Here is a 26099-nt window from a genome sequence, read left to right on the forward strand (position 1 = left end):
CGCCGACCTGATTGGAGTAGAATCAATAGAGGGAGTCGGGACAATGGAGCATGGTGTGGCAACCACTTCAGATGGAGGTGAGTGTACACATGAAAGTATGCACTGTGAATGTTCAGGTCCCCCCAAATGTGAGCCCAGAATCACCTCATGGATGCCCAAACATCCACACATGCATACAACCCTGGCCATGTCAGTGTCAAACCCAAACACACACACATGCACACATCACCAGAGACAAGTACCACACACAACCATGCATGGATGAGCCACTCAACAGACACATCACCTGCATCCCTACCAATGAAGTCCAAATGCCCACAACTGCATGATTGACGTATACTGCATTAAGTACATAAAACGTAACCAATGCCATCCCCCTCTTTGTCCCCGACAGGCTCACATACGGACAGTGAAGATCCTGGCACTGCAACTCAGGCACCCCCTGCCAGAAAAAAATCAAGGCCACAGGACACAGAGGACACCCCCACGACATCAAGGGGCAAAGGGAGAAGAGTCCCCATGCAGAGTGGCAAACATCGGTGGAGCGCCACTGCCAAGATGCAACTGTCCACACCAGCAACAACTGCACCACCTCCTGAAGTGAACCCCCCACCACAGATCCCAGACACGGAGGGCCCACCCTCAGCTACAACAAGTTCCACAGGAGAGGCAGCAGCCACAGCGCCACTCTCAGATCTGGAGGATCCGACAGATTTCCACATGGAAATGCACACCCCAACCCCACCTGGAACCCCCGAGGCAACACCACAGCAGACACCTGGGTCCAGTGTTACCCTGGCGAGGACAACATGGGAGGGTTCAGTAGCCCACCGGTGGCTTCACCAGTTGTCCTGGTTGCATCGGAAGGCTCAGCAGCCACACCACCAGAACGCCACAGTGCCCTTGACCTGGCCAGCATCAGGCAGCGCCAAGAGGACATAACTGTGCTGGTTGGGCAGCATGTGGAGGAGGCTGCCCGTCTCAGGGGGGAGATTACAGAGACAGCCAGGCACTCCAGGGAGGCTATGGAGGCCTGTACCAAAACGCTGTGTGGGGAGATTGTCCAACTCAGGGAGGTCCTCACGCGGATAGCGGACGCAATGGACCGCCAGTTCCCACCACCACCACCAGGACAGACAGCCACATCCTCATCCGCCAGTTCGAGGCAGACAAGCCCCCTCTGCCGCTCCACACGCACCACCAGGTGCACGTCTAGCCAGCCTCCTAATGCTGGTGGTGGCAATGGCGAATAGGGACTGCAGGGTCAAGCTTCCACGTGTATAGCTGGACAACAACATTGTGACAGACACATAAGGGACTGTTGTGGGGGGAGGGGGTAAGGGTGTTTTGGGACTGTTGTGGGGGAGGGGGGAAGGGTGTTTTGGGACTGTTGTGGGGGGAGGAGGAAGGGTGTTTTTGGACTGTTGTGGGAGGAGGGGGGAAGGGTGGTGGGATGTTTGGGGACATGCACTTATACATCTTTCATTCCTTAATACACTGGTGTTTGATCAATACACAGGCTTGGACTTCTTCATTGTGTATGTGTACTTTATTGGCGACAGGGTCCATTGTGCGCTTCAAAACAGACACCAGTGCATTACTACCCATATCCATCCTACAGAAAGAAACCATGTTACTCAGAATATTTGGTTGATCAGATGCTGTCTCATAGCACGTCCCTCCTGGCCATCCCCTCTTGCATGACCTGCATCCCCGTCACCTCCGTCCTCATCACCATCATCATCCTCATCAGGTGCTTCTATTTCAACGTCAGGGGGCAGTGGCACATTCCGTCTGATACACATATTGTGCAGCATGACACATGCCATGGTGATCTTGGCCACCTTCTCATGGCCATACAGGAGAGCACCACCAGACCTGCTAATGCACCTAAACCATGTCTTCAAAAGGCCAAAAGTCTGCTCGATCACGACACGGGTACGGGTATGTGCACGATTGTAGTCCTCTTCGTGCCTGTTCTGTGGGTTCCGTACAGGGCTAAGGAGCCACCTCTTCAGGGGATAGCCGGAATCACCTGTATGGGGGGACGAATGGGGTCCTGTTACTGTTCACCTCAAGAGCGGCCTGTTCATATCACACAAATTGACTTTGCATTGTGATAGAAGTCCACAATTAACAGCAATGTGTGACTGCAATGTGCAAAGGTGAGCTCAACCCTGCAAGTAAACTTGCCCCATTAATGCATCCAACAGTAATTGACATGCCCTGGGTGAGGCCAGGTCTTAGGTGTCCCTGGGCCCAGGCAGAATTGGTACCACACTGCTAGTGTACTGCCATTCCGACATTGATGTTGCCATGCTGAGAGGCATCACTTCAGTGGTGCTATAGGTGCGTGGTTCAATGCTATGGCTAGGGGTGATCCCTTTGCATGCATTCAAGGGCACATTGCATTATTGTTGTTGTGCTGCACTAATTCTGTATGACTATCTTGACGGCATGTAGGAGATTTGTGTATTTTGTGGTGTTGAATGTTGTGCAATGTGGAGGTGGATGGATGTTTAATGTTTCTAGACCTGGATAGTTCTCTATGTTGTGTAGCTTATACTTGCTTATACTTGCCTGTCGGTTCATCTCAAGTACGTTGCGACCTTCCCAGATGGACATTGGCGTACATCTGTATGTGCATTTGTCCTACGGACGACAAGCTACACCCATTTTCAGTATGTATCTCTCCCCCCCAATCAGACCCAGTTGGAGTATGTATCTCTCCCCCCCCAATCACACCCAGTTGGAGTATGTATCTCTCCCCCCAATCACACCCAGTTGGACTATGTATCTCTCCCCCCCCAATCACACTGCCATGTGCTTGCCCTACTACTCACCAAGTAGCCACGAATGTTGTCCGGCTTGTCGCTCCATGTAGCGTGGGATGGTTGAGTTCCGCAAGAAAGGCACATCACATTTTTGGCTGAGTGATAAAGGCAGAATTTTCACTGAAACTGCCACACATTGAAATGCTGTGTACACTGAAAAGTAGGGGAAACTGGGCCTCGCATGTGAGAGTTAAAGCCAAGTAACATTTTCATTTAAAGTGGATAAGACGCATCTTTCAATACAGAAGCCCCTCACTTTCAGTTTTGCCACAGTAAGAAATATACTGGAAGTGCAACAGAAAGAAAATACCTTGATTCAAAAATACTTTTCACTATAACAGAAAGATGCAAACTGCTCGGATATGTAAGCTGCAGCATTGAGAAAAGAAGGTCTCAATTGAAAAGGGCTATTTTGTTTTTGATACAACATGTCAATCTCCTTAAACACAGACAAATGTACTTCTTTTTGTTGAGCAGATTCTTAGGTGCCTGCCTGTCTCCTAATATGGAAGGGAAATCTCTGTGAAGCTGATGTACACCAAGTTTACCACAGGGCCAGGTGCACACAGACCCAGACCTTTGTGGTTGAAAATGCTTGAAAATATACAGTATTAGTACAAATTTGTGGTTGACTCATTATTACCAGGAAATAATGCTAGATTTCAGCACGGCCTCATGACATTACTGGCTCCTTATCTGCAATGGGAGATTTCTGTGTGGCAGATGCATACTAGCTATTTACAACCAGCGACCAATTAACTTTCAAAGTACAAAAGGCTAGAGGTTTTATTGCAGACAGTGTCAGCATTGCTGCCCAACAGGCTCTGTATCACGTGGGTTCCAGGAAAAAAACTCCTCAGAGCTAAAGTGAAACTAGCCGTGGAATCAATGAGAGAAAATATGTATCATGTATTTGCTGTTGAATTGCCCATAGGACCACATTTTTGTGATTTTCACTGTCATTTTAAGGGCGAGAAAACCCATTGATGTGTCATGTAAAAGTTAATTTCAAGGCGAGTTCTGTGGAGGTAATTCGCTTAAAAGTCGGAATTTCAGAACTCTGGTACCTAGCCAAAAAGTGATTACAGCTCCCCAGAAAGTGGGAAGAGCTGAAATTCGGGACACTAGTGGCTAAACGTATCACATAGCTGGTGGTAAAGTTTGATCATAATCACTGCTATTGTTTTCATGTAATTAAGAAAACAACACCAATGGTGCAGGCAACATGGTGCGAACATGAGAGACATCTGGATAGATTTGTCACAATGAGAGGAGCATAAAAATATATACAGTATGCTGATTGTTGTAAAATAAAAATAGTTACCATGTAGCAATCATTTTAGGTGCAGTTTTGCAAAGTAACATGTAAAAAAAGGTCACTCGAGTCAGTGGATTTATCTCCTCCCTTCCTTTTTCCATAATTGAAATGTCACCAGCCTGCCTTTAAGTTGGTTTTATGTACTTTGATGTGATTAAACCGCTTTTTTAGGTTAACTTATAATACAGGATATGTTTCAGATTTTTTTTCGTTTGAGCTTAATAGAGTGGGTGCGTATCCACTGGTCTTTGGTGACCTCATCTTCCGGCTCCTTGGACTTATATTGCATTTTTGGGTCAACGTGTTTCAATAAGATAAATACCATTAGGTTGGTTATATGCGATCACATCATGGTCTTTTAGCCACCTCTCGAGCCATTTAAACTGATCTTTAATAGTAATATGCAGTATTTCAAAATGGTTGACATTTTATTAATTAGTGTTTCTTACTCTTCTAGGAAAATGAGTGCATGAGGATAAAAATATTAGGCGATTGCTACTACTGTGTGTCCGGACTGCCCATATCACTTCCAAATCATGCAAAGAACTGTGTGAAAATGGGGCTAGACATGTGTGAAGCCATAAAGTAAGTACAATCCTTTGAAAACACGTATTGTTTGCACAGATTAGGGGTATGAATAAGGTCATCGTCACTTCTTGTCCCACTGCTTTTATACATGCCGACCAAATGTACTGAAGGGAAATTAGCGTGGCTACATGTAAAAAAGAGGTCAGGTTATACTCTTGAAGCCATGATTACATTAGAGTGCTTTGAAATAAAATGTCACTTCCTCATTAGAATTTTGAGAGCAATTGGATGTTATAAAATATGCATAATATGTAGGATAACTTTTCAAGTGAATTAATTATTCTGGTGTCCTTATAATAAAATTTACACTGCACAACCCATGTTTAGTTCTCTACTAGTGCCTACATGTGTTGGTCTTTCATTCCAACTGATAAGCTATAAACAAGCCAATAATGTTGGCTTTTCTGTATGCATTGTGTTGGCATTTCCCATGGATTCTCTATTTGACAACTTTTGCACTCAGATGCTTTGGTACTACCATCATATGGCAGTTATTGCTATTATACAACAGATTTGAGCATCTAAAGCCCAGGTTTCTTGTTAATTGGCAGTTTTCACCAACTAAAGTCCTGGCACACATACTAATGGACGATAGGGCCACCAAATGGCATGGTACCTGAACCACAAGCAGGTTTCTTACTCACATATCCAGGTAAGCATGCCATTGATATGTCAAAAACAGAGGCCCAATGCTATAGAAAGGTCCGGAAATCACATGCCATGATATGTCCCATTGCTGTTCTGCCATCAAATATCCAGGTATGCACATCATTTGACAAGTGTTCACATTATTCCAGAGATGAGGCCATGAAACTGCCCATGTAAGCATACCATTATCAGGCATAGCTGCCAAACTCCCAGGTAATCATTCCATTCAGGGTAACCGCAGCGTGGCCAGGGACTGCCATCAAGAGCCCTTGTGTTCACCAGGCATTGCCATCATATATCCAAGTTATCACATTAACCAATTTTGCCATCAAATGGCCTAGTTCTCATAACATTACAAGCAATAGCCATCAAATATACAGGTTTATATATGATTCCCAGGGATTGTCATCAAACACCCATCTACCCACATCATTTGACAGGTAGCATCATCGAATATCCAGGTATTCAGCTCATTGTCTAGTTATGCCAACAAAAGAGGAACATGCATTCTCATCATTGGGCAGGTTTACCATCACATGCACAGGTACTGACAATAAATGTTGAACACCCACATCCTTGCTGAGTCTTTCATCAATTGACCTGGATTGTGGTCAAATGGCAAGGTATGCATACATGTGGACACTCCATAACATTATTGTGCTGGACAGGAGAATCCCATTGCTGCTTCCTGATCTGTGCAGACCAACTAACCATTCCCTATAATGTAGGCTGTGAGGGCTGTTTTAGGAGATGATGATGAGCAATGTTGACCTCCTCATGCACACAGGCATATTGGGGGAGCTGCTCTTGACTGAAGTGGAGCATTCCTCTCCTCCCATGGCATGTTCACTTCTTCACTCACTATTGTAGGTTGATTGTGCAGAAGGTAGTAACCGGGGTTTGTAAGAATGCCACGCGGTGTCCCCTATTAAGCTATAATGTCTCTACCCATGACAGCAGGACCTCAGGGGCGTTGTGAGTGGGGTATGTGCAGGGTTGTTGAGTTCAACACCTGTGCATTGCCCATGTCCCATCTGTATTCCTAGCCTTGCTGCATTTGGTAATGTGGCTGAAGAAGGAAGTAGGGCATGGGGTACACTGCTGGGGGAGGGGAGTGAGGGGATGCCATGGCATCTCAAGTCCAAGGTCTTAGTGCACCATTATCCTGCAAATGCCAGGGATGCATGTGGGGTGCCCATGATGCATTAAAGGGAATTGCTTACAGTGTGAATGCTACTTTCAAATGGGTAGATGCAACACAATATTTTGCTAATCAGATACATGCAACAGAGCTTCATCCAGTTGATCATTTTATTCACTTGCAGCATGGAGTGACAAAAGGTAGCCTGTGGCACCAATCACAAACATTTAAAAGGGAGCACTAGAACAGTCACATGTTTGGTTTCCAGATCACAGGATGACTGCCAAGGCTCGCGAAGGTTGCATAGCGCACACCGGCTAGCAATAATGTATTATTTCACCTTTTCTTAAGGTATACTCAAGAATATTACAAGCTGAGATTTCTCCCCCGCCCAGTTGGTTGTCAGACTAAAGTTATCATCCACCAGCCAAATGTAGCCTTCTGGGCTTGGGCCTACTGTAGGTTCAGTCATTCTCTTTCTTTTTTCTCTGGATCTCAGATGTCAAGGTTGTAGTCCCAGTTTGTAGGCCACAACTCTTCTCTTCTGCTCAAAATCACAGGAGTCTGCCAGGCTGCCACGTTATGGGCTATAGTCCTGTGCAGACTGGCAGTAACAACCTTTTCCTTTATGGTGTCTGGCGTTTCCAGGATCTGGGCCATAGCAACCAAGAAGCTCTCAGTCCAGGAAGCACACTACAGTCCGACTTGTGTCAGGGACTCTGTTGTAGCTCACAGTAGCAACTGCCTCCTGGCTAGCACCTCTCCTCCTCCCACTGCTCCACCTCCTGAACCACCATCTCAACTCACACCCTTTCTGTCATGTCTGTGCCTTTGTATACTCATTATCCTTTATTTATAGCCCCAATAATGTGGCATTGGTTAGGACATTGTTGAACTAGCAGTGTGTCTAACAATTGACTGGAGTTTTGTGTCCACCTCCACACAGATAGGTTTCACTTTTTCTACTTATCACTTGGATATGTTTGGGGTCTTCCTCCTCTCTGGTTCTCCTGTACCTACATCCTCTTTACTGGTGGCAACCTATTTACAACCTCCCTGTGTGTAAGTGTTTCGCAATTCCAGGGATTCTGTACTTTTGGTGAGCATTTCTTCTCCCATTCGAGCAGGATTATAAGCAACTTCTTTCATCTACTGTGGGGAGTGGCTATTTTTGGTGCCCGTGCCCCTACTGCCTGTGTATGGCCCACAGAAGGGTCTAATATTCCCATAGTGTACATGTGTTTGATGTAAGGATATTCAGGGCTTCACCTCTCATAAGAGGTTGGGAATGGGAGAAAGACTATAGAGGATCCTCTCTGTAACATCTCTAGGGGTCACGTCGCAGATTGGGAGCTCACCCTGCCTCAGTCTACTGATGCTTCTAAAACTATGGCTTACATGGGACCCCCACTTTCCAACTCATCCCACATAAAATCTTCCATGTGGGGAAAAGGACGTCAACTGATGCGGTCCACATTAGATAAGTGCTTTCCCTCTCATTGTTCTATCGTGGAGATGTACAACTGTAAGTCTGCAAACCACATCATAAAACTCAGGTTGCTGTTAATATTCTGTGCTAGCCCTCCTAAAGCTGCATGGGTATTTACACGGATTACCTGACGGGCATACAAATAATATATCAGGGTCTCATTGGCTATGTTATGGCCAAAGAGTCAAATTCAAGAAGTAACAATGAGAAAAAAAAGGAGCAAAATCTAACACCTTCACTTTTGTATTCTACTGGGATTCGTTTCTGGTGAGAAAGGGCACATAATGATCTAGCAACTGACGGTTCACACTGTCAAGAATGACGGCTCATAGAATGTCAGCTCTTTCATCAATACTACGTAGGTGACCTTGTTCTGAATGTAGGCGTATTAAGTGATATTAGCACCCGGGTCAGGGGAGCCAACCAATCAGGTTGCTCGAAGCGTGGACTGGAACCACTAATCTCAGCCCACGTTCTGAGCAGCCTACTGGCTGCTTCCCCTGCCCGCAGCACCATCTCACTGCCACCCTCCATTGTTCCCTCCCTTATTTATTTTTTTATGTCTCCCTCCAGCCCCCTGTCCTACTTACCCGTTTTCAACAGTGGCAGTGGCCCCTCTACCACTGCTGCTGCGCTTCTGCTGTTGCTCTGTGGCTGCCATGGACATGGAAGAGGGGTCTCTGTATGGAGCACCGCCTTCCGTTTCCATGGCGGATATCTTTGGACAGTATTTTCATTCAATGAAAGGTATGCATGCGGCGTCCCGTTCAATGAAATACTTTTTTTTAGCACCCAGGGTTACCGCTTGGGTAATCTGGGGTGTTAATAGCCTTAAGACTCTCGTCTGCCTGTGGATCAGGTCTTAACACCATATCAAAACCCCATATTGCAGTCAAACAAGTAGGTTAGGTTAGATATCAAAATGTGTATTCAAAATGACCAACACTTATCTTTGGGGCCTACATTTTGGGGGAATACGCAAATGTTGACCGGTGGAAAGCCTCTTTTGTGGCCGCTATTAGCTGGCACTGGTAATCATTCCACGCGCTAGAAATAGGTCAGATATAAACCCTTGATATGCTTCAAGAAAGGTTTAAACTGTCAGGACAAGAAAGCTATAGCTTTTGCCAGATAATATCCTGCTTAACGGCATGGATGCAGTCCAGTTATTCAATGTTCCTATCAATCCTCAGAAAACGGCTGAAGGGTGGTCAAATGGTCTTAAAGATTTACCAAACACTGAGAGACACATATTCAACCCAACAATCCAAATCAAGATAAGTGGAAGGGAATTACTGTAAAGCCCATTTGTCCAAATATATGGTACTGGGCATGGAAATATTGCTTGATTGGAGCATGGTCACCAAGACTATTGCTAATAAGTTTGTAATGCTGATAGAATCCTGGGAATATTTTACAGACTATTCAGACTAATTTCGGCATTCTTCAATGTTTCATCACTGTGACAGTAAGGTAGGGTCTTGACAAAATGAAATCCTCATATACGCTCATGAATCCTGGAACTCAAGGTGATATATCCTCCCATTCCATAGAGAATTTACCTGGCTTATAACTACATAACTATTCAAATCTGCCTTTTGGAGAGAGGCACTAACGCAATGGAGCGGGGACTGCTTATTCTACTACTTGCTTGGGCACTGCAGGAATGATGATTCAATGGAGAGCAGCCAAGGACACTTGCATAAATTATATTGTAGACATGGTAGAAGAAACAGTGTCGCTAATTGGCTTGGCCATGTCTGGGTCTAAGGAAGCCATCCTACTTCCAGAGTCTGTAGAGTTAATGTGACCCATGACTGTTTCAGCCCCGTCAACAAGGAAGCAGATTATGTTACAATCATAGATGATCATCAGGCACCATTCCACCACCAGCACCACAACGGGTGGTCTCAAAGCTCTCAGAAAAGACCCAGATAGCAAAGGCACCCACTGAAAATTACACAAGGCAGCTGGTCTGGAATTCAGGGAAGCATTATGACATACCTGGCTAGATGTGTATCCAGCTGAAAACGAGCACAGCCATCAGCAAAATGGATGGCAAGATGTCACATGCCGACCCATTCTATATTATCAATGACCCATGCGTAATCAGTGTGGATGCGTATGTTCTAAGTGACAATGAGGGAAAACACCCAAATGCTACAGCATGTAGTTGTGGTAAACAGAATCCACATGGAGACGTTGTGTCCATGACAAAGTAAATTGCCAAGCAATGTAAATGAACTCACAATGCCTGCACACACAGCCATTTCCTTAAAACTGAGGAACAGGAGTACTCATCCACGGCCAGTATGAGGATACCCAGGGGAACATTCCCCACCCAAGCACCACGCCATTACCCGTGTCTCAGGTGGATCAAGAAATGATTAATGTAGATCAAGCTCCCATAACCTAAAAGTATGTCTGTAGTAGTAAGAAAAGAAAAGCAAAATGTTATAGTGTTTAACACAGATGTTAAGCTTCTTGTGAAGGGGCCCCTGAGGGACCCTCGGATGCGGAAACAAGGCACAATCACCACACACGAACTGATACACCAGACACGAGGTTGTATTCCCAAAATCTAGGGTTTATTGCAAAAACAAATAGTCCCAGTTGTCCAAATGGTCCCACGCCCCGCGACGTGTGTCTAACAGACCTCGGGGGAAGCAAGAGAGTGAAAATCGTACATCAGTTACATATATACAAAATGAGCATCTCACAATCAGTAATGACACATTTGACACATTCGATGCCGCCCTTAATTCATTCCCTTTGAAGTGGAGGCCATGATTGACCATGGTGACGAATATGACACTTTAGATCACCATATTTAGTAACAGTTTGCAATCTCGAATTTACAGACACTATTCTTTATTTGCGAGAACACAGTGCTTCTGTTTTCATGGACAAGCTGCGCGTAGGGGGACTGATACATTCTAGGCCTTACTATCTCCTGGTTTTGATTCACGCTCTAGAGGTCAGCTTGCTCTCCGGGGGCTCACAGCGCTCAGAAGGGGGGCCGTTAAGAAGAGCATAATTCAAACCCTTTAATATTAGTTTCGTATGTTGCTATTCTTTTAAGGAGACTCACTGGCATCCGTGTACTGATAAGAATGCCTTGCTCCCCGCTTCCAAAGATATGTGAAGGAGGGAAACAGGCTTTTCTGTCTGGCTCCCCGCGTAATGTTTCAACATGTCTTTAATAACCTTGGACCATTGAAGCGAAATAATATCTACAGCAAAGCAGTTTTACATGAGGCAAAAGTAGCGATGTTAAAGAGAAACGTAGAGAAAATAAAAATGGTGATTCTGGTTACCTTAAAATGGCCTCACTCTAGTTAAACTAATAGCTACGTAATGAGTAATGAGCATATATTATTTATACTTTAAATGAGGCGGTTGGTCTTTGGCCAACCAATTATCCTGAATAAGCCTTCTGTTGGAGGGTTGTCTACTCTAGACTGACAAACCCTCCTCTTGGCCGTATGCCAAACACCTCATCCATACATTGCATCTTCCTCCGACTAAGTGTTTAGATCAGGCTCGGAATCTGATTCACACTCTGACTCATATACGCCCTCAGATTCCTCCTTTTCATCATCGATATTAATTGGCATGAATTCTTTAATTGTTTAGGATTCATTATCATTATGGGTATTTGGTCTAGTAATGTGTTTTCGTTCTACCATTTGAACACATTCTTCACTAATTTCTGTGCATATTATGGGGAGACAATGTATGCAACAACAACACGTCACGAATATTCCTAAAATTGCTACTAGGATTGCAAATAGCTTCCATCCCCAGGACCGTAACACTTCCCAGAACCAGGAGCTTATATTCAACTCCCAACCACTCTCAGGAGGGTGAAGATCAGAGCTTAATACATGCAATTTTCTTATCGCTTCAAAAATCGTGGGGGAGGAGTCAATTACAAATACGCAACACGCTGATACACGATTTTGCAAACACCGCCGCAATCAACTAAGATTATATCAAGGGCCATTCTGTTTTGCAGTGACATCAATCTAATTCCTTTTTCCTCAAGAGTCATGTTATATAATATGTCAGTGGTTCCATTTATTGTTTCTTCCAATATTCTAGACAGTCGTCTTATGTTATAGGAGTTTATCGCCTGGCCCCAAAATGGTATGAATGATTTTGCTATGTCCCCTACAATTAACCCATCTTCAATATTCCGGCGAGGTCGTGACCTGGTCAATTTGGTTATGTCTGATGTTTTAAAAGAAACACCCCTGGAAACAGAAAGCCTAAATAACATGTGCCTCCCCAGTTCCTAGGTAACCAAGGATATGCTTTTTCTCCACATATAAAGTACACAGGATCTCCCACATATATTGTTTCCATCTCTTTATCAAGGAATGCTATGTTCCTGCATCTGGTAAATGTTCCTACCTGGAAAGAACCCTTCTTCTTTAAACAGAATGGGACAGAATGAGGGTTATAATTCACTGTATATGAAGGGGGTTCTGCATCCTTATTCCCCTCTGGGTTCATGTGGAACGTGATCATAGAAGATTTATAAGGTACAGACAATCTATCCTGTGGCATTATTGCTGGTGTAATTAATCGTCTTTTATGGAATATGGAGCAACCCACCGGTTTCATAATCACTTCCTCTAATTCATTCATGTTTGTTTTGTGTAATTGACCAGTTTCACTTTCGTTCCATTTCCCATAATATAAGGCACTCAGAGAAGCATAACATGCAGAAGTTAATGGCAGGGGCTGTACATACCATCCTATTCCCTGACCACCATGCTGCGGCAGGTGGGCACAGACCCAACAGTTGTTCTTTCTTAGTATTGAGTGTGTCATGTTCATTATCAATAGTAATGTGTTGTTCCCATATCCTTCCCTATGTCTCTCTTCCATTGGGGACAGGGTATAGGAAATCACATGCACTGGGCTTTCCGTCGTGGAAATGTTCACAGTAGGCAACACTACTTCAAGGGGGTGCATTTCTTCTAGGTACCATAATACTGATATGGTCAATATTGGGGCTAATATACTCATTATACACATTATTATTGTTAAACCCAACATACAATTCTTTTGACCATGTCCCTTTTTCACCTTTCTATGTACTGCGTTTAATTCGCTATCAGCATTGGTGCAGAAGGAGACGTTGGCTTGCTCTGGCATCTTTCCTCGTCATTCTGCTCTCGCCGTGTTCGTGAATATCTTCTGCCAATGCGCTTGTTGAGATTTCAGAGAATTCGATAAATGTCTACAGTTCTTCGATGCCAGTTCTCATTCAGCCTAGATTGCTTATCTGTTTAGTAAGATTCCCGTGCATTTGCACATTGCTCTGGAGTTTCAGAGCAGCTTCCTTTGTACCGTGTGCGCCCCGCTTGTCCGCTCGGGTTCCGGACACATGGATTTAGCACCAAGGAGTTGCGTTTGTTGAGCTGTCTAGCTTGCACAACTCTCACGCCACTCTCCTCTAGGCCTCCGGTTCCTACTTCATCCGGGAATAGGAAACAGAGGCAATAAAATCACAAAAAGCTGAAGATGTGATCACTCCTTTTTTCTGCTCCGCAGGTTATACCGATTTGCTCCCGGTATCGTGTGGTCGACAAATAGTGTGGGTGCACTTCCGGTGTAAAGCTTGGAGTCAGCCTGGGGCACAATGGCAGATGATGATGAATGCCCAGATGACGATGCAGGCTGCGGCGCAACAGAAGATGGTGGGCGCCACAGAGGTATACGCTTGATATCGGCCAGCTGTGATGCAGAATCTGCTGGACAACGTTGGGGCACCCTTTGCCCTTCCTCTCTTATGGCAATCTCATCAGTCTTTGTTTCAGGATCAGGCAATTTTTGTGGCAAAGAACTGGCAATTGCATTTTTCGTTTCTGGAGCTGCTGCTGTCTCTTTCTGGTCTTTGTCCCGATCAGTCAAAGTGTCAAATGGTGGTGGGACTTTCTTGGTGTGCGTGGCGTGAATCCACGCTTTCCGCCCATCCACGCGTATCGCTGTGTGCGTGGTCAAAAGGATTTGGTAGGGCCCACGCCACCTGGGTGCCAGCGATGTTTTCCGCTCATAATTTCTAATCAGCACCCAGGTTCCTGGCTCCAATGCATGTCCTGGACCAGTGTACCTCACCGGTAATTCCTCCTGCACCTGCTGATGAATCAAATGCAGTTTTTTTACTAACAAATTACAATAAATGCTGAGTACAGGGTATTCTACCTCTCTCATTCTTTTCGGCTGGGGTGCACACCACACATTTGCCGGTCTTCCCATTATGATTTCGTATGGGGAGAGACCAGTTCTGGCTTGCACTGATGTTCGCATACACAGTAACGCTATTGTCGATGCATCTACCCAACTTAGCTTGCTGCCTGCACAAATCTTACTTATTTTGGATTTCAGGATGCCGTTATGACGTTCAATAAGTCTGGCACTCATGGGATGCCTGGAGCAATGGAATCGCTTATCGATTTGGAGACCTGCACAAATCTGTAATATTACTGCACCTACAAAATGCGGACCATTGTCTGACCATATGACACGGGGCAGACCGAAGCGAAAGAAATACTCTTTTAGCATTACTTTCACCGTGCTCATGGCTGTGCAGTCTTTCAATGGATATGCTTCCACCCATTTGCTGAATGCACATATGATCACCAGAACATACTTCAGGTTTTGGAATCTCTCCATTTCTATGAAGTCAAAGTGAATCACTTCGAATGGCATAGAGGGAGGTCCGAAACTTCCTGTTGGAGTCACCGTTCCCTTCCCCACATTGTGCTGTAGGCACGTTATGCAGTTCTGTACTAGCCTTTCGGCATTCTTTTTTATGAGAGGATTTTCCCAGACAGTGGCTAAATGTTGGACTATTTTCTTCGCTCAGATGTGGGTGGGACTGTGAGCCATTGTTGCCATCGCATTTACATAAGCATTCGGCAACATCCAATTCCCGCTCTTCTTGTCCACCCAACAACCCTCCAAGTCTAGTTCTGCAGAGCCCTTGGCCTATCCCTGTATTTCGGTCGGCGGTAGCTTCCGTCTGCATCTCTCTAACAGTTGCAATTCAATTTTTTATCATACAGGGTACTTCCTTCGATTGTACTGTTAACATTTTTGTATTCAAATCAGTGGCAGTTTGCTTCGCAATTCTGTCTGCAAATGCATTTCCTTCTCCCACTTTGCATGTCACCTTTTTATGCGCCTCGCATCTCACTATCGCCAGGTGCTTTGGACACGTAAGTGAAGACAGTAATCGTACAATCAAAGGGCCATGTTGAATTCTAGCCCCATGTGATGTTAGGAACCGTCTCTCGGCCCACAGTCGGCCGAAGTTATGAACCACGCCAAAGGCGTACTGGCTATCAGTGTAGATATTTACGTTCAAGTTCTCTGAAATTTCACAAGCCCTTGTTAAGGCAATTATCTCTGCTGCTTGGGCAGAGTTGCATGGGATTCTTTTACTCTCCACAATGCTTTTTAACGTGGTGATAGTGTATGCGGCAGTTGAAGTGCCATCAGTTAATTTAAAGCAAGAACCATCACAAAACAGTTCTCCATCTGGTTCTTTTAGTGGTGTATCGTGTAGATCAATTCTCCCTTTTGTTTCTTCCTCAGTAACCATTAAGAAATCATGGGGAGGTGATTCAGTCTCATCAATGTTTTCCCCGGGCATTGGCATTAATTCTGCTGGATTCAAAGCGCTACACCTCATGATTTGAATGTGGGGGGGCGAACAATACAATTTCATATCTAGTCAATCTAGCAGAGGTGAGGTGTTGCGTCTGCGTTCTATTAGGTAGAACATCTACAGCATGTGGCACCATTAGAAATAAAGTGTGCCCCAATACCATCCCTTCTGTCTGTTTCACTGACGCAGCAGCCACTGCAACAGCTCGCAAACATCGTGGTAGTGCGCGCGCTACAGGGTCCAGCGTGGAAGAAAAATAACCGCACGGCCTATTTCTTCCACCTTGTTCCTGTGTTAGGACAGACAACGCACATCCTTCGCTCTCATGCACAAACAGCCTAAAAACCTTTTCATAATTCGGTGTGCCCAAAACTGGAGCAGAACTAAAATGGTTTTTAGCGAGTCAAATGATTTCTGACATTCTTCATTCCACTGCAAAGGAATCACAGCAGCCTTTTTTGTCAATTCCACCATTGGTTTTACAATTAAGGCGAAGTTCACAATCCATTGATGGCAATATGAAGCCATGCCAATTATAGCTCTTACTTCCTTCTGCGTCTTTGGAATAGGGAAACCAGAAATGCTCTCTATCCTCTCTGGCGTTAATCTTCTCCCTTCCTTTGAAAGTAAGTAACCTAAATAAGCCACTTCTTTCTGACAGTACTGGAATTTCTTTAAACTCACATTATGGCCATGCATAGCTAGATGGGTCAATAATAAGACGGTACCTTTTTTACAAATTTCTTCTGTGTCAGCAGCGATTAACAAATCGTCAATGTATTGCAACAACACACAGTCTGCCGGTAATTCTAACATGTCTAGCTGTTCTTTCAATGCTCTACTGTATATGCTTGGACTTTCAGTATAGACTTGTGGAATGCGTGTGAATGTGAATGATCGTCCTGCTAAAGTGAAAACAAATAAATACCAGCTTTTTCTGTATACTGGAATGCTAAAGAAAGCGTTCTTCAAATCGATAACACTAAAATATTCTGCCGATGCAGGGATCATTGTCAATATCGTAGTGACATCTGGCACTAACGGAAATTGGGGATCTACTACTTTGTTTAGTGCACGGAGATCAATTATGAAACAGTACAGTACCTCATTACCCCCTTTCTTATACACTGGAAGGATGGGGCTGTTGCATACACTGCCTGTAATTTCTTCAATCACTCTCAATTTCACCAAATCAGAAACAATTATTTTCAATCCTTTCTCCCCTTCTGCTGAAATGTTATACTGTGGAATACGTGGTAACATCACTCCTTCTTTCAAAACAATTTTCACTGGCGCTATTTTCAAGAATCCCACATCATTGTCATTCATGGCCCAAATACAAGTTGGCACCTCACTCAATTCCCCTGTTAAAGATTTCGTCACATATTCAGAAGTCGGCCCACTCTGAGGAGAAATAGTCAAAAATACCCCATCTGGTGTGCAGTGGATAACCGCGCTTAGCTTTTTCAATAGATTCAATCCTAGGAGGTTTTCCCCACAATTCTCTGTCAAAAGAAATGGACAATGTTCAGTAAAAAGCCCTATTGTCACTGCTACTGGTTTGGACTCAGGATTTATTACTGGGGTGCCTGCGAACCCTACTGGGTTATTTTGTCGCCTTGATAGAGGTATATCTGGAACCAAGTGATGATCTATCGAGCACCTCTGTGCCCCCGTGTCTACGAGAAATCTATGCTCTTCATTCCCAACTTTAATTTCTAAGTAGGGTCTGATTCACGGGAATGGATACTGGTTCCGACCCCTGTCCTGGGCTGTCCTATTGGGGTAACAACACATCATCCGAGGTGTAATCACTACTATTACCATAGTATGCACCTGTCTGAGTATCAAAAATATTTCCGCTTGTTCCTCTGTTTCCACTTTGATTTGCCTGATGATTTTGACTCTGAGTAAAAGCATTTTGATTCGCCGCCTGGCCCTGATTTTGTGCACCATTCCCTTGACTATTCTGGTGCAGAAGCATATGGTTTCTATTATGGCCATTTGTTCCTGGATGCCCTCTGTGCTGTCTATTCTGACCATATCCGCCTCTATTTTGCAAGTGTGGGCATTGTGCCCGCCAGTGTCCTTCGTCTCTACAATATGTCTTTAGAGGTCAGCTTGCTCTCTGGGGGCTCACAGGGCTCAGAAGGCGGGCTGTTAAGAAGAGCATAATTCAAACCCTTTAATATTAGTTTCGTATGTTGCTATTCTTTTACGGAGACTCACTGGCATCCGTGTACTGATAAGAATGCCTTGCTCCCTGCTTCCAAGGATATGTGAAGGAGGGAAACGGCTTTTCTGTCTGGCTCCCCACGCAATGTTTCAACATGTCTTTAATAACCTTGGACCATTGAAGCGAAATAATATCTACAGCAAAGCAGTTTTACATGAGGCAAAAGTGGCGATGTTAAAGAGAAACATAGAGAAAATAAAAATGGCGATTCTGGTTACCTTAAAATGGCTGCACTCTAGTTAAACTAATAGCTACGTAATGAGTAATGAGCATACATTCTTTATACTTTAAATGAGGCGGTTGGTCTATTCGGCCAACCAATTATCCTGCATAAGCCTTCTGTTGGAGGGTTGTCTACTTTTCTAGATTGACACTTGTTGCAACTAATTGCTCTAATGTTGGCTAGGCAAGGAATGGGTTATACTAAGATTTTCACACTGTGACCTTTGGCATTGTCTTAGGTCAGCGTGGTCCTAAATTTCCAGGATGAGTCTCCGTGCAATGGTGCAATTGCATTGGTACAATAGCACAGATTTACTTATGTGATGTTACACAAAAACGTTCAAGGGAAAAGGATGACCTAGTGGTCTCTATTGCAGTGGTTTTGTATATAATTTGGGTTCAAGTATCATTACATTGTAACCCTTCTAGGTGAAAAAAACGAATTTGATTAAATTACTACTAAATTGCTATAGTTCATAATACTAGGATATCATTTCATATTACATACATTTAGATAACAATCTTTACAAATATACACCATTTACATAAAAACATATATAAAGTGCTGTAGTGACTACTAATTCCTTTATCGATATACTGTCTATCGGTTGTTTATAGATTAGTTAGCTACAACTGGATAGTATCGGTTCAATCTAATCTTATTGATCCGTAATTCGCTCTGCATGTTTCTTTTGTTAAATCCTTAATTGGCGAACATTCTCAGGAGCATATTTCTGTGGGTCACCGTCGATATGTTTGTTTTCCAATTTCTTAGAAGAAAAACTGTTGCTCCAAAAACTATTCCCATGCACTGCAAAAGAAACCAAAATATTGTTATATAGTTAGCTGTCAATGCTACTTTGTATATTAGGGTGTTTAATGCACCCCTTTTTGGTGGGTTTTGATTACCTATTGAGGTGGACGTTTGGCTGTCTTTTTCTGGGCTTCTGTGTATAAGTCACAGAATATTCCACTGGGGGGTCTCATCCATCTATGGATAGAAATACACCAAAATGGGTATTAGCACCTTTTTCTTAAAGGTTTCACTTCATAACAGAGTCAGTTTGTTTCTACCTATTACTCATCATTCTTTTTTGGTTTTTCATACTGGAGAGATTGTTTCTTACCTTTTCCCTTGAACTTTGGTCCCTCCGGACATAGGTTTGAGTCACCCAATTTTCAATTTAAAAAATGGCCCGGAGTTTCCTCAACTCGATAATAGACACAAAGACGTTATCATGCTTTACTTTCTACAAGCTTAAAGTGGAGTTAACTTGCATGTATGCACATTCATTACAAAAATGCATTACAACAAAAAGATTGTCATAACCTAAAAGTAAATGACAAATTGCATCCATGTATTAGTGAGGGTGATTATGACTCACTCACAACCCATAATCAACACTTCAGTAATGTCACGTATCGTATTAACGATCCCCCGGCAGGCAAAGACTCTGCCCCCTGCTATCTCAGCTAAGATAAGGGGGCTAGTGTTTTTCTGTCACAAACAGAAGGATCAATCAGTCACTGGGTTAGCTGTAAGAGGGACGTCTCCCTCCATGCCAGCACAGAACTGATCTGTGCTCTTGCTACAAAAATGTGGGTATGTTTTCAACACCTCTCTCTCACAGCATGTATAGCATTGCAACCAAACCTTTAGAACCTGACATTTTACTCGGGTGTCACAACCATTTCACATCAACCTGTTGACGTAATCTAATGCACAGAGAGAGGGAGACAAGAAGAGAAGCAAAATAACAAACAATGCAGTGATTCTTGATAAGCTACCCCAGAACTCGCTTTTCTAGTAAAATGCACCGGAGACAGGAACGACCAACGTCAATGTACAAAAATAAGCGTGTTATTTACAGAAATCATCACAATGTCCCTCGTTTTTTCTCACTAAATCAACATGAGTTTATTCAAAAAACAAAATTACCTAATATTGCAACCTCACAAGGACCACAATGGGTCTCAAATCGCTTCCCTTTAGCAACACCTGTTGGCATTATCAATGATACTACCTTCCTACCATAAAATAGGGCACTTCACTTTGAGTCCTAGAGGCCTTGTTCTCATTGTTCTATAAGGAAAGTCATATCACTTCTAAAAGGTTCTCAAACCATTTCTATTACTTCAAAAACAAACCAAGATGCATAATTCAATGAGTCAACATGTGCATCTAAAATCTACCAAGCAAAGCACAATGCCACAGGACCAGAATTGCACACAGTTCAATCAAGCAAATTCAACATCAGCATTTAAATTGCATTCTAAATAATACATTTAATAATGACATTTAGGTGACGCTCAAAGCACACAACCCCCGCCCTTACCTTGATCAACAGCAGTAGCAACAGCCTGGGATTGTGGCTGCCAGTATATGTATAGGGTTCCCTCACCTTGGAAATACCCTTCTTACCTAAAAGCGCTCGCTGTCGGATGTATCCCCAGTTTCTGGCTTCAGGCTTCTAAGCTCCTCCCATATTCTTCATGACTATGGAAAACAATTGTAGTTGGTACCTCCCATATGCCTAAAAGCGCTCACTGTCGGATGTATCCCCAGTTTCTGGCTTCAGGCTTCTAAGCTCCTCCCATATTCGTCATGACTATGGAAAACAATTGTAGTTGGTACCTCCCATATGCCTTTAGCTAATTTATCAGTAGAACCCCCCCCACACTGAATTAGCAGCAAAGGCCCAAAGCAGAAACATTAGTAACTGCTGCGAGGGGATTTATCTCTAACATGCCCCGAGTGTCCCTGCACAATGCTTCAGCATCACAAGGTGCCTCTCTTCCAAGCTCAGACAGTCTTGCAGAATATAAAATGGAGTAGGCCCTGCTTCCATGGCCTACTTATAATGGCTAGAAGTGTCCCTAGGGAGGAATGCATAGGACTGCTTAATCCAGCTACACTACATATGTTAAGCATGCATGTATGATATGATATGGTCAACCTGCTTAGCGCCTTGCTATGTTATACGGTTAAACATTTGAATGAAGGCTGACTCCAAAAACACTTTGCTAAGTGTCTGAGACATTACTTCTAGCGGTCCATTGTTATATAGAGCTGATTTCTGCTACAAACTAATATATGTCTCTACGGGCCACTTTGAGCACTAAAGCGCTTGAATACGCTGTTGTGTGGTTAAGCACTACAGTTGCTGGTTCAAGTATTGCAGTCTGCACTGCCCATAAGCATGTATCACTGCTATATTTGCTCTTTGCTTACCTATACTTAAACATTATATAATATATCTTCTCCGGATATATATATATATATATATATAGAGAGAGAGAGAGAGAGAGAGAGAGAGAGGAAACTATATGCTTCCACCATTCAGGGTGCTATATTCTACCTGGCCTTTAAAGCCAATGCTAAAATATTTTCTTCTATTTTGAGCAAAACATTCTGAAATGAGATGGTGTATTCCATAGGCCCCATTACAGTAATGCAGTATTCCCCCAGTCCAGTCACCGCCACCACCAAATACTTTGCAAGGGGTCTTTGCAAGGGGCCTTTTTTTTAGCCAAAGTGATGCAGCGACATGAGAACCCACTTGCATTGGCAGCACAGTAGTTTTGGTAGTCATTTGGAGAATTGTTACACTGTAAGGTGCAGATGTCGGCGAACCTAACTTTCCCGGAACAGCAATCTTTTGACTCGATACGGCCCTCAAAATCGGACCCTACCAGGGCTGAATGTGCTGAATGCTGGTCGACAAAATAAACTGTTTTCTGCATCTTCCTGAAAAAGAATGTTCCCACATTACTGAAGCTTTACGCTTGTGATATTATATAATTTGCTCAGGGCCTAAAATTGTTCTGGTGGCAAAATTAATTTAAATGTTTTTCCACTGGTGCATTTTGTGCCCATGTGCAAATGCTGCGTACAATTGAACGTGCACCAGTGCAAAGCTTCTGTGGTACAGCCCATCATGCTCCATATAATGCCTTCATACATTTTCAACGCGATGGGCCGCCTTTTGACTGATCATGCACATTGTGTAATTGCAATGAGCCATCCGAATGCTTCATGTCAATTTAAAAAACGTTGGTTTTCAGACACGCCTCTGCCATGTTATGGGTGCAGTAATAATTCCTTGCTTGTGTGTTTCTGTATTACAGGAAAGTAAGAGATGCCACTGGAGTTGACATTAACATGCGTGTTGGGGTGCATTCTGGCAACGTCCTTTGCGGTGTTATTGGACTGCAGAAATGGCAGTATGATGTCTGGTCACATGACGTGACTTTAGCAAACCACATGGAAGCTGGTGGAGTTCCAGGGTAAGAGATCTTCCTTACATACCATGACAGCAGCCCCTAGGGTTAACACATACATGTATTTCATGTTTCTGCTCAACTTGGATCGTCTGCCCTTTTTGTTCTGTTTAGAGATACAATTATTAAACATATAACTCATACCAAGCTTCTATGATAGGCCATATCTACATACCTTTTCTTGGCAGCAAATATATTTCTAATAACCCTTGGCCTCAATTGCATGTATTACCAGCACTGGCATTTTTTCTGGAACGTGGAAATACAAGTTTGCTGGTGGGGTCAGTGATCTACTGGCAGGCCTGACCTGCCAGCAGATCAGGCCCCTACCAGCAAATAAATGCCACAAATCACTGCCCCTGCTACTACCAGTGCCGGTAATTCAGACAATACCATACCATGGAACATGGAATGGGAAACTCACAGTGTCTCCGCCGCCCATTATATCCTGGTAATACCGGGAGGGGAAACGGTAAGGCAGTTTTGCCAGTATCCCACCAGTAATTCCAGTGGGATACCGGCAAAACTGTAATGAGGGCCATGATCCTAGTCAAGTTCCAATATGATCCAATTATTCAAATAGAAATCAATGATCATGTGTGTGTCTGGATTTCTTATACACGACTGTCGCTTACTTCTCTGCAGGTAGACTGCCGTGTGGCATCGCTACATGCAGACCTGCCTTGTGAGGCGCCCTTGAACCCCATAACACAGGTATTACAAGGAATGTCAATGATGGAATTCAGTTACATCATCAACCGAGTAACCTGCATCCGATTCAGTGATGTGCTGCTAGTAGGTGAAAGGACTGTGCTAACCACTTGGGGTCTAATGGAGAATGGCAAGGCTGCTAAATGATCACGCAAATGTCTTCCCTGTTAGATACCACAGGGCACATGGGCGATGTTTCCATATCTTGTTGCATGATGGCATCAACCTCCGATGGTCATGCGCTAGTCACACAGAGTATTGTAACCACTCCCTAGTAACATCATATTATCAGGGGTTTTATATAGTGCTTCATGGTGTATTCCACTAGCTTCTAAGTGCTGTAACAATAGCTGCTGTTACTACAGAAATCAATGGTACCCAAATCAATTGCCCTCAGAAGGTAGAATCATTGAGCCAGTGTAGCAGGGGTCAGACTTGCAAGGTGCAGGCTGCCGCCCATTCTGAGTTCAGCGCTTGACTTTTGAGCTCTCCCAGCGCTTGACTTTTGAGCTCTCCTCCCAGATCTCTGCTAACCTTGCACGCTCCAAACCTGACTACACTGACTCTGCCTTTTATTTTTCCCTGATTGAGCAACACAGTAACATTTAGTTGGGCTATAGTAATAACTATTATTTAGTGCATAAGAAATGATCAAAACTGCTGTGTACAAAAGTAATTATTGCGATTAATTGCATAGGCGTGGCCTTTGAAAGAAAGGTTTCTGGGACACTGCCCATAGATCTGTCTCCCCTTGCTTTTCCTACATCTCCACTCGTCACTGTTCTCTCTCAGAGTGGTGCTGAGAGTTGGTCCCGACCTGACAATGGAGAAGTTAATCTTCAGTCCTAGTGACTTACCAGTATGCCAATGTTTCATCCACAGCCCACAAATAAGGCTACATCGATACATCTTTCTCTGTAGCACAGATTCAAATGGGAGCGCTTTCTTTGCTCATGTTTCTTTGGATGGCTTCCAGAGCCTACTGTGTTGCAAAGTCACCTGCCACTCTGACAGGCAAAGGAAAGTAAACAAGTTGAAGACCCAGGACGATAATCGAGAGGCGTCACATGTTCTGCCCTGTGAACTGTTCTATGGTTCATCCGCAGCTCCAGCTCTGCTGAGGGTCCCTAGAACATTCACCACTCTTTGATCCTAATCAGTAAAACGTGCAACACACTTGAGTTTCTGGTATAGAAGCACAGGGCCACGATTGGTCCTTGTCCACGGCCCTAGGATTCTGCAGTAGACCTTTGGTACAGCAGAACAGATGACGCAGTGGAACCTGCAAACTCGGCTTCAGGGCATCTCTGATCGAGCCTGAAGGATCCTGCAAGTTTCTTTAAAATGGCATTTCTGCTCATGTAAAGAATGAAGAACCCAACCGACCAATGAGTGCATTTCAGTTGGTTAAGCTTTGCTGAAGGCCTCAATGTATTTGAGGAGTTCTGTGTTAATATGAGTAGTTGGAACAGGGTGTGGATGGGGTTTCATCCTAAAATATGGAAATAGCCCCCTGTTCTGACATCTCTCCTACAGCCTCCAATGATCCTGGCTCAGATTGCTCGTTGACTACACAGCCTTTCTGCTTCTTTGAGGAACCGCAAGGACTTTCCAATGTTAATGGCGCTTACTCACAAGGCAGAAAGGGGGCTGTCAGCTGTCTGGAGGGGGGTGCCCAATCTAGAAATTAAATCAAGTAAACAGGAAATGCTGGGCCACAAAACAAAAGTGTAGCACAGGCTCACAATACTGTTTTTGTGATTGCTTTCCTGAATTCTATTTTGTAAAAACCTTTCTAAATAAAGATATGGTGGAAACATGGGTAGTGTTAAAATGAGCAAACCATTGGCAAATCACAATGATTCCCTTCTCACTCTCACCGCCCTCCATGTGCCCCTAAAGGGTATTTTCAGATCCAGTGCATGATTCACTGAGATCATTGGACCCATGTAGCTGATTGTGAAATGGAAACATGGCATGGACACTTATGAATATAGAGCTTATATTTATTTATTTATTTATTTTAATTATTGGACAGCGCCACATGCCCGTGGGCCTAAGGGGTGTGGGTATAACATAATATGTGTTGTACCCAGTTGTGTGGGTATAACATAATATGATGCGTAAAAACCATTATGCCAGTTGCAACCACTACCAGTTGGTTCCTCATGTCATAGTTGATACTTAGGAAATCACCAGTTACCTTCACTAGGTGCAGTAACTGCAAAAATTAAAAAATGCAGATAGTCCAGCAGTCCGTTGCATGAACATCTCCTGAACATGTTTTGAAGGTCCTGCTGGTGTACAAAGCCAGCACCTTCAAAGTGACCAGGTCATTTTAACCCACTAGTGTGTGAGACCAATCCTAGTCATGCTGATCAAAGTTCCCTTAAAATGTAATTGTGCTGATGTACTAAAAAAACAGATTGGGCATGGGTTTACAAGATCTCATTAAGTTACAGTTCATGGAGAGGTTGGCGTCGTTATACAAAAAATGAAGGCTATAGTGGAATGGTATCAGTAGGGGGTTCAGCAGGCAGTTCATAGGTTTCATACAGATGGTATTGTTTACAATACTTTGGCCCTCATTAGGACCCTGGCGGAAAGGGGTTTACGCCAGCGTAAAGCATGGCGTACCTTTCCGCCTGACTAGGAGTTCCCGTAGCGCCATGGTGATTTTTACGCCTGCTTTTTGCAGGCGGAAAAATCCATGGCGCTACGGGACTTGTTGTTAATTACGCCACCGTAATTTACGGTGGCGTAATTAACGCCTTCCCCACTCCCATTATACCCTATGGGGCAAAAATGGGAATGGGGAAGGGTAAATGGGGATTGGGGACTAACCGCCCCGCCAAGGTCGGAATGGGGCGGTAAGTACGCCAACCCCCATGGCGGAGTTGGCAGCTTTGCGCCATGGACCATGGTGCAAATTGCACCATGGTCCTCC

General features: G+C 43.9%; 1 protein-coding gene across 1 annotated transcript in view; it reads left to right on the forward strand.

Moving 5' to 3' along the window:
* ADCY2 (adenylate cyclase 2) overlaps positions 1–26099 on the forward strand; it is a 3241403-nt gene that overhangs the window by 2375782 nt on the left and 839522 nt on the right. The window contains exons 7-8 of the mRNA XM_069613724.1: positions 4610–4737; positions 22289–22447. Of these exons, the coding sequence (XP_069469825.1) occupies positions 4610–4737; positions 22289–22447 (287 nt within the window). The remainder of the gene's footprint in view (positions 1–4609; positions 4738–22288; positions 22448–26099) is intronic.

This window comes from Ambystoma mexicanum, chromosome 5p (assembly GCF_040938575.1).
Source record: "Ambystoma mexicanum isolate Mex_15411 chromosome 5p, UKY_AmexF1_1, whole genome shotgun sequence".
Classification (NCBI taxonomy): Eukaryota; Metazoa; Chordata; class Amphibia; order Caudata; family Ambystomatidae; genus Ambystoma; species Ambystoma mexicanum.